At 37.8% G+C, this 9,482-nt stretch overlaps 1 protein-coding gene across 2 annotated transcripts in view; it reads left to right on the top strand.

Annotated features, from left to right (window-relative positions):
* The window catches only part of slc6a2 (solute carrier family 6 member 2), a 42,636-nt gene that overhangs the window by 2,464 nt on the left and 30,690 nt on the right, over positions 1-9,482 (top strand). For both annotated transcript variants that reach the window (XM_041795397.1, XM_041795406.1), the window contains exons 3-4: positions 1-87; positions 2,662-2,899. The exon at positions 1-87 is cut by the window's left edge and continues 45 nt beyond it. In XM_041795397.1, the coding sequence (XP_041651331.1) occupies positions 1-87; positions 2,662-2,899 (325 nt within the window). The remainder of the gene's footprint in view (positions 88-2,661; positions 2,900-9,482) is intronic.

The raw sequence follows: 9,482 nt of genomic DNA, 5'->3' as shown, positions 1-9,482 counted from the left end.
TGCCATTGTTCTACATGGAACTTGCCTTGGGCCAGTACAACAGAGAAGGGGCAGCTACAGTGTGGAAAATATGCCCTGTGTTTAAAGGTGAGCTCAGCCCAGATACTCCCACTGACACTCAGAAGTATGCACACATTTGTTTACTCCAGCCTTTCTCTAACCTCTTTAACTGTCCTATTAAGTGCTCAGTCAGGCTCTTTTTGCTTCATTCACTCTCTTGCCCTTTCATTTTGTGTCCTTCCCTCCTTATAAGATCACAAGAGTCACTTGTAGCTAATCTTTCTGTCATATCATCTCTGCCTCAGTTTCACCTCTTTGGATGTTTTGATCTCTGTCCGCTTGTACTTTCAACCTTTTACCCCTGTCTGGACTGCTACAAATGTCAATTTCAAAATTACCCAGTTGAAACATAACAAGGCTGCAGCATGCAGTGAAACACAGTTGGGCTGATTCAATTGCATGCCAATAAATTACATTATTTACAAAAAAAAAGAGAACAATTTAGGAGGAACAAGGACTGCTGTTAAAGAGAAAGCAGAGAACACACTGTAAAGCATGACTGAAAAAAATTTATGAAGTGTTAAAATGTAACAGTCAAACATGCATGAAGTTTAATTTGGAAACAATAATAACATTGTTCTGTTTCTTCCCTGAGATTCAGACTTTACTAAACCCACAGAAAACTGTGTGGCCCATGCACAGATAAGCAAGAATAACGTGTAATTCCTGTCCTGAAAATTAAACGTTTTTTCAACACTTTTCCTCATTGCATGATTCAAATATTGCCGGATAAGTACCTCTGTTTGCTTGGTTGATCGACACTGCTTACATTGGCTTCACAGCTGAGGAGGGTTTGTGTTTGTCCTGCCTAGAATGAGTGGGTGATGGGTTTATGTCCTCTCTGTTATCATACAAGGTCTTCACATTCCAGTGGAATCAAAACAACTCATCCAAGGTTATAAAAAAAAGTGCAAAATGAGGTTAAAATAAAGCCTATTCACATGTTAGGAAAATGTCACAAAGTCCGATTTGGACTGATGTAAATACCCTGTAACACGAAGCTGAAAGGTGTATGTAAAGATAAAGATAAGATGACTAAGAGAAGTGAAATTATGTGAAGGCATGCAAGGCCTCAGATAAGACAAAAATGTTAACTTCTACTAAACGATTTACTGCATTGGAAAGAATTTTACACTTTTACGATGGCAGACTTACTAAGAGACTAGGCAACTGGTAATGCCATCAACACTATCAGCTGTATCTGCCATGCATGGGTTGTGTGTTTTTCTTGGTAATGGCTCAAATGTACATGTGTGGTCATTAGAGTTTTGTTATTACGCATCATAAAGTAAAGCTGATCCTCTTTTCTTGTATACCTTCATAGAAATAGAAGTGTCAAATTAGAATAGAAAATCCACAATCCCTGAGGATAGTGTTGTTAGGAGTATAATGGACTGATAATGCTCTATAGAACTGAAGAAAAACTATTTAAAGCAGATACAGTTGTCTGTGGGGTTGCCAACTTACTTTATCTGTGCCGAATAAAGGACACAATACTATGTTTGGAGCCAAGTGCCACAGCCGTGTGGGTATAGTGTGTGAAATTAGGGAGAAATATTTATTTGATCTGTACTTTTACTAAAACTGTAATATTTTCCTGTTAATAAACCTGTTTTCCACATAGAATACTGAGAAACATATACCACAGACATCCATCTGAGAATAATTTTAGATAACTTTACTACAGAAAGTGAATAAAACCATGACCAAACATGCAACATTCTATCATTTTCAGCTGAATTTATTGTCAAAACCATCTGTAATCCCCTTATTAACCTCAGACAGTCCCTGGATTCCACTTTGAGAACCTGCCTGATCAACCAAAAAAAAATAAATGACAGACAAAAAAGGATTTTAAATTAAAAAGAGCGACATGACTCACCAAGCTCACTTTTTCCATGGAAATTTCTTGCTGCTCTTGACAGCTACGACCAATTTTATTGCCTTTTGGCACAGCCAGTGAAAAGTCCTTAGAAGACAAGTCACAGTTCACACAAAGGTCTGTTAGAAGCAGTTCGATCAACTCTGTGCTGCACCTACATCCAGTGTAGTAGGACTACACAAATGATGCTTTATTTGCTGTAATTTTGCTATCTCCTGATGTTGCTGATATCACAAAAATGCACTGATGTTGCTTGCACGAAAGGTGTAAGCAGCATCAGCCTTCTGGGTTCGCTTGTTCTTGTTTAGCGGGTTTATTAGTTTGTTTGAACCACATTTGTGTGAACTAAACAAAACCATCCATACATGGTACGTATCTCAGCAGGATTTGTAGCTTTTGATGCTGTATACCTGAGTTTTGTGAGGAGGCCCTTGGATCAGGTGTCACTTGATGGACATGATCCGTGTGTGATGGGCTACTGGTTGTGTCAGATGATATGCATAGTGATTATAAAGTAGTAACATCTACATATGGGACAAGGGGCATCTTGCTCTGCACAGAAAAAATTTGCTCGGACTGTGGGACAGATGGCAACATCAGTTGCCTCTGACCTGTGAAAACATTGCAATCAGTATCTGTATGAACCTTGTAATACGCGGCACAGTGTGAGATTCAAATAATAATTGGATTTTTCCTCCTGGTCACTTGGTGTTCTTTAGGTGTGGGCTACACTGTGATTGTCATCGCCTTGTATGTTGGCTTCTACTACAATGTCATCATTGCCTGGTCCCTCCACTACCTGTTCTCTTCCATGACCAGAGAGCTGCCATGGCTTAAATGTGGGAACATCTGGAACAGTGAGAACTGCACTGACCCCAAAGCCATCAACGGATCTGTCCTTGGTAATGGAACGTCTTATGCCAAGTACAAGATAACCCCGGCAGCAGAGTACTATGAGTGAGTGATTTCTCTCATTCTTTTTAATGATCTCTGACATGTTGACATAACATATTTATATGTTGTGAGGTTTCTAAAAGAAAGAGACCTGAACTGTACATTTAATATTAGAAAAGATATCTCTGTTCATAAAGTGTTATAGCAAAAAGTCGCGATGACACTAGGAATGGGTGGTAATATGGTAATACTGTATGTGGAGTGAATATTTAGAATAAATTCCTCAAGAGTGTGTCTTTTTCCACCAGCAGCACCACTGATTGTGTGTAAAGATGCTTTAAAATTGATGACAGAACTGTTAATGATGTTGGACTAATTTGGCGAACTATGAACATGCGCAACCGGCACATATATCCTCATGCGGCATGGCCTGGCACGGCTGGCACAGCACTGGCACCGCAGGATGGTCTTCTTTTAAAAACACTTTAATTCTGGGGCGCAGATGGCCTAGTGGTTTAAGCCCAAAATAAATCTTAAAAAAAAACAAACACTTTAATTCTTCCTTTACAGGTGTAGATCAGTAACTTTTTATAAGCTTCCCATTTAAAAAGAATTCACAGCAGGATGGAGCTCCCTATTGACAACCCTGCAATAATTTTTAAGTCCAGTCTTTATCTGTTTAAAAGCATACGGAACATTACTTCCCATTCCCACAACCTAAATGAAAATAACTGATCAATTTTTCTCATATTGCCTCTGGGAGGAAGTGAGGGAGGAAGGAGGAAAGGAGAGCACCAGTGTGCTGTGTATAGATATCATTTTTTTAGACATTTAGCATTTTGCTAAAAGTATGAAGGAAGCACTGGTAGAGGCATGTGCTCTGCTCGCTATGATTGCACATGCAGGCCAGCAAGTGTCTTTAAACACCTGTCGGTAATACTGTATAAATTGGGTTAGGGTTAGAGAGGGTATGACGGTGTTAAAAAATAAATACCACCCAATCCTAGATGACACTTTGTATGTTTACGAAGTAGTTTGTTCCATGAGTTGGACTAACACACCTAGGTAATGTGTTTGAAGGTTGATGCTCTCTTGCACAACCCAACTGGAACAGACTGGACAAGGTGTTCTGCACATGCTTCACAGTTTCCACACCAGGCTTTGACCTGGAAGTCAGTACACATAAGCTAGAGGAATAGTGTGCACTGCATCAGTGCCAACAATAAAGCAGACTGTATTAAAAAATGTGCGGTTCTGTAAAAATGTTTTTCGTTGTCTGACATACCAATGGTTTACTGCTGCTATCTTGTTGCTAACCAACTGGAAGGAGGCATATTACCATCACTATGTGCATTTAAACTAGGACAGAACAGCAGTCAGTTAAAAGCCTAATCAAGCTACAGCAACAGCATTACTGAGCATGTAAACATACTGAATGAAAATCAATAACAAGTTCACACAAAAGAATTTATTACCATAGAAGAGCAAACAGACACTGATAGCTCGAATGAGCTCTGACTCTTTTTTTCTTTTAGAAAGAAAGAAGAAAATGTTTATAATCACTTTATAGTAACCTGACCTTTTCAAGTTTTTAAGCCTCTCAAGAATGTAGCATAAGTATTACCTGTACAATCAGTGAAGAGTACCTAAAGAGTACAGATAAGTCAGAATATGTGCAAGTTTTTTTTATATATAATTTTGGATTTCTAAGAAGAAATTTGTGACTATGATGATTAGCTGAGATTGCAGTTTGTATTCAAATCCATCAATGTAAAGTTAAATTCTACACTTCCCCCACCACAACAAAACACCTGTTACCAAAAATAGCTGAACAGTGGCTTGCACTAAACTCCTACGGGAAATTGATCAACGCTGTCAATATGCAGCACCTAATTACAAAACATGTTCATCAATGCTGTGGAAACGCTAGATAATAAGCCAAGGACTGCGACATAAAAAAGCCTAAACTGCTCCTGTTCTGTTGCTGAGTCTCATGTACAGTATGTCTGTGTTGCTTACATCTGTGACTGTGGATCAGGAGGTAGTTGGCCGTCTCGCTAATCAGAAGGTTGAGAATTTGATCCCCAGCTCCTGCAGTCACATGCCAATGTGTCCTTGGGCAAGACAGCTAACCCCAGTTGGCTCCCACTGCTTTGTTGGTGGTGTGTACATGGGTGTAGATGTGTTTGAATAGAATTATCTAATCTGATGGCCAGTTCTTCATAGCAACCTTCGCCATCAGTCTGTACATGTGGGTTAATGAATGTGAATGGGCTACCTGCAGTGTAAAGACGCTTTGAGTTGTCGGATGTCAAGAAAGTGCTATACAAGCTCAAGTCAATTTACCATTTGTGATGGACTACGATTATTCTATGCCAAAGCTGCGTGTTCCATCACCCGACAGCCCACCATAACAGTGTGGTACCTGTGAATCCTTCCAAGACGTGCAGTGACAGGCTGCCAAGCTCCGCCCACTTTCATTGCTTACTTGCTTCTTTTAATTACACCTTTTTTATTAACACTCACAGCGTTAATCAGTCACTTTTAACAGCTTTTCACCCCTTTGTTTAAGACCAATTAAGCTTAGGTATACTGTAGGGGACTTAGGGTTTAAAGGGCTTTAATAGAAACTAAATATCTTGTGCATCACAACTACAGGTGCATCTCAAAAAATTAGAATATCATGAAAAGTTCAATTTTTTTGCCACTTGTTTCTGAAAGTGAAACCCATACATTCTATCAACCTGAAGGCCGCTATCAAAGCAACCTGGGCTTCCATTACACCTGAGCAGTGCCACAGGCTGATCGCCTCCATGCTACACCACATTGATGCAGTAATTCATGCGTAAGGAGGCCCAACCAAGTATTGAGGGCATAGAAATGAACATACTTTTCAGAAGCCTGACATTTCTGTTTAAAATATCCTTTTTTTCTTGATTTTATGTAATATTCTAATTTTCTGAGACACTGAATTTTAGGTTTTCTTATCTGTAAGCCATAATCAGCAAAATTTCAAGAGATAAAGGCTTCAAATACTTCACTCTATGTGTAAATAATCTATATAATACATGTTTTTCACTTTCAGAAACAAATGATAAAAAAACATTGAACTTTTTCATGATATTCTAATTTTTTGAGATGCACCTGTATAAAGAGTCCAGTTTAAATCCTCCACAGAAAATTATCACCCAGACAATGAAGTGAACAAATGATCTATAGTTACACTACTGAGAAATATTTGCTTCTCTCATGCAACTCTCTTTGGCTACATTGTTACTACAGCTAGTTCAAAATCTGAACGTTATTCATTTCCAAATCGTGATGAATGTCAAATGTCAAAACACGATGATTTCAGTTGCTTTTATAAAGACTGATGATACCACTATAATAGATTATTATTTATCACTGTGCAAGATCAAAGCTTTGGCCTGTGTGTTAATGTAGCCACTGTTTTCATATGACCATTATTGTGCATGTTTTGTTCATTGTCATTGTGCATTGTTCCTGTGGACAGTTATAAATGACACAATATGACCAAGCCAGAATATTGAATACAGTCCACTGCAAAACACATACTGTCACGTGGAAGAGATGCTTTCGTATTGCTTCCTGGAATTGAACACAGATCTGCATTACAAACAAGTGAAGCCCTGGAATTGAACACAGATCTGCATTACAAACAAGTGAAGCCCTGTTCGTGTAAATGGGTTGACACCAGTCACGCAGCATGAAGAGATGTGCCCAAAGTCCACGCCAATAATGTTTGCACCTTTAAAAGGTGTATACACGAAAAGTTCAAATGCACTCTTTGAAGTGCATGAAAAAACTCCATCTGTTTATACTTCAAAGACAGCCGGTTCTTCCCGAGCTTCTGTGAAGACCGACTGTGAAGCCCAGAGGAAGTCTGTGAGAGGACTTGGACAGAACAGGAGACACATGCTAAGTGTGACGCACAGAATACATTGAGCATACATTCAGGCCAATTATTGAGCTTGTTCAAAAAATCCACTCTCATTTTGCTGCCCTGCACTGACTAGTACCACATGTTTATTTAATCACTATCCCTGGATAGCTTTCAACATCTAGGAACTCTCAAACTTGATATACAGTTTTAAGAGAAAGTAAACAGTATGGCCAGGCACGAGGAGGTCAGCATTTACACGAAGAACTCATGCCTTGTAAGTTACTGCAGGCTTTTAAGAGGGCTCATGTAATGTCACTTAAAATGGTCTATAAAATCAGAAAGCAGACACTCTTAGGAAAATGTCATTTCATGTGGATGGACAGGCTGACAACAATAAAGTGCTTCAAGACAGATCTTGCTGAGGGTTTGGCCCTGTAGGGGTTGATAAATCCTCCTGCTTACAGCTAGCTTTGAGCACAGGAGCAAAGCCAAAACCCAGCATGAGAGAGTGAGGCCAACTGAGTCAACAATCCTCTTGTTCCATCTCTTACACCCTTTACACGCACAAATTCTCTTGGGCTTAGCATCTTTATCTTTCAGGAGCTAATATGCAAGAAGATGGCCAAATAACCTAAATGGAGCATTAGTCAGTGATTTTGTGTCATCTGAAAAGGGGCGAAAGTCACTAGCTAAAGTGCATACAAAACTGTAAATATATTTAATTTGCGATTATATTAGTTAAGACTTGAAGAGTAATCTTAAAGATCTTTGTTTTATTCTCTGGCTTGCACCTGCAATGACAGCCGGCAATAGTTAGTGTTACTTTCACTCAAAGAAAGACCCAAACGGTGTTTTCACTGGTGAGTTTGACTTTATCTGAAAGTTGAACTCATTTTTGTTCTTAAATCTTCAAGATCCTAACGAGGGTTGGACAAATTATTAAAATTTTATTGGAATCTAGATATAACAATTTGAAAATAGCACAAGGTGCGCTGCCTCTTTATGGTGAAATGTGTGTCAAATATTCATTTCAAGTACTATCTTAATTTAAATATGATGCAGCAAAGATGTTCTGGCACACATTTCATACACAGATGTAAGAATCAATTATCTTTGTTCAGAAAATGGAAAAGATCTTATTTATCAACCATGATTATGCTTTTTCATTAATCCTTTAATGTTTTCAATTAAAAGAGAAAAATGAATCGCAAAAAAATTATATAATGTTTGTACATCTTTAATAATTGATGTTTTTCAATGAAAGACAGAATAATAAGGAAAAACTGTCACTCTTTTGAATACCACAAATCATATCAAAATTGCAACATCAGCTAAAATAATCATAATTCATTAATTCTCAAATGCATTCAGCCATTATCAAAACTAAAGCCTGTAGCCTGAATCATGTAAATCCCATTTTTTCCTCTTATTTATCAACACTCAATACCCCTAATAACAAAGTGAATACATATATTTAGAAGTGCTTGCAAATTTATTAAAAAAAAAAAAAAAAAAAGGAAAAACTGAAATATCAAATTGGCATAAGTATTCAGTCCTTTTACTCAGTACTTAGTTGAAGCATCTTTGGCAGCAATTACAGTCTTAAGACTAATCGAATTTGATGCAACAAGCTTTGCACACATCGGTTTCACTTCGCAATCTGTAGATGTCCTGCCCCTTTTTGATTTAGATTGGCCAGTGAGGTAGAAGTGACAATGACGAGCACAGTCCTGTTAAAAAAACGTTGAATGGCGCTTTCTCCACCAAGGATGCTGACTGCACATAACGTTGGACTACACTTTTGAGTGAAAAATAATGGTGATGAGCTGTGCCAATTTCCTCCTGATATGATGTTTAAAGTTGAGGCCAAACTAGGGCTGAACGATATGCAAAAATAATCTAATTGCAATTTTTTCCTTCAATATTGTGATTGCAATTTCAAATGCAATTATTTAGGTTCCCCATGTTTTCTGTTGTTCAACAAATGTAAGCAAGAAATCATTCTATGTTATAACAAGTACAATATTAGATAAGTTAAGCTAGTGCTAAATTTAGAATTAAAATAACTTACTGCGATTTTGGCTCATATAGAAATTTTGATATCAATTGCTTTATTGAAGGGGAAGATCATTTCTCATATTCTCATTTTGATGAAGAAAAATAAATGCCTGAGCAAGAAAAGTAAGATTTTTGTAAAAAAAAAAAAAAAAAAAAAAAAAGATACTTGAAGGTTTGAATAACGTATAAAGTAGTGATACTCAACCATCCCTCTAGAGCCACATGTGGCCCTTTTATGTCTTCGTTTTAGATATAATTTCCCCCAACAAACCTTGAATAAGGGAAACTTTTTTGCCCTTTTTGCCCATTTTTTCCCACTTTCCACCCCTTTATGCTATGCTTTGGCCTCTGAAAACCACTTTTTCCCTACTTTTTTGCCCATTTTTGCCACTTTTATCCCATTTTTGCCTATTAGGGCTATCTTTTGCTATTTAATACCACTTTTAAACCTTACATTTTTGCCCCTTTTGCCACTTTTCTTTTTGCAACTTTTTACCCATTTTTTGCCACTTTTATCCCATTTTTGCCCCTTTTCACCCTTTGTTCTCCGCATTTTCACCCATTTAACCTCCCTTTTGTCAATACCACTTTTTCCTAGTTTTTGCCCATTTAAGCCAATCTTGACTGCTTTTTGCCCATTTCAGTCACTTTTCACTTTTTTCACGGTTTTGCCACTTTTGGACC

Source organism: Cheilinus undulatus, linkage group 1 (assembly GCF_018320785.1).
Source record: "Cheilinus undulatus linkage group 1, ASM1832078v1, whole genome shotgun sequence".
Classification (NCBI taxonomy): domain Eukaryota; kingdom Metazoa; phylum Chordata; class Actinopteri; order Labriformes; family Labridae; genus Cheilinus; species Cheilinus undulatus.
This window is presented reverse-complemented; position numbering and strand designations above follow the sequence as displayed.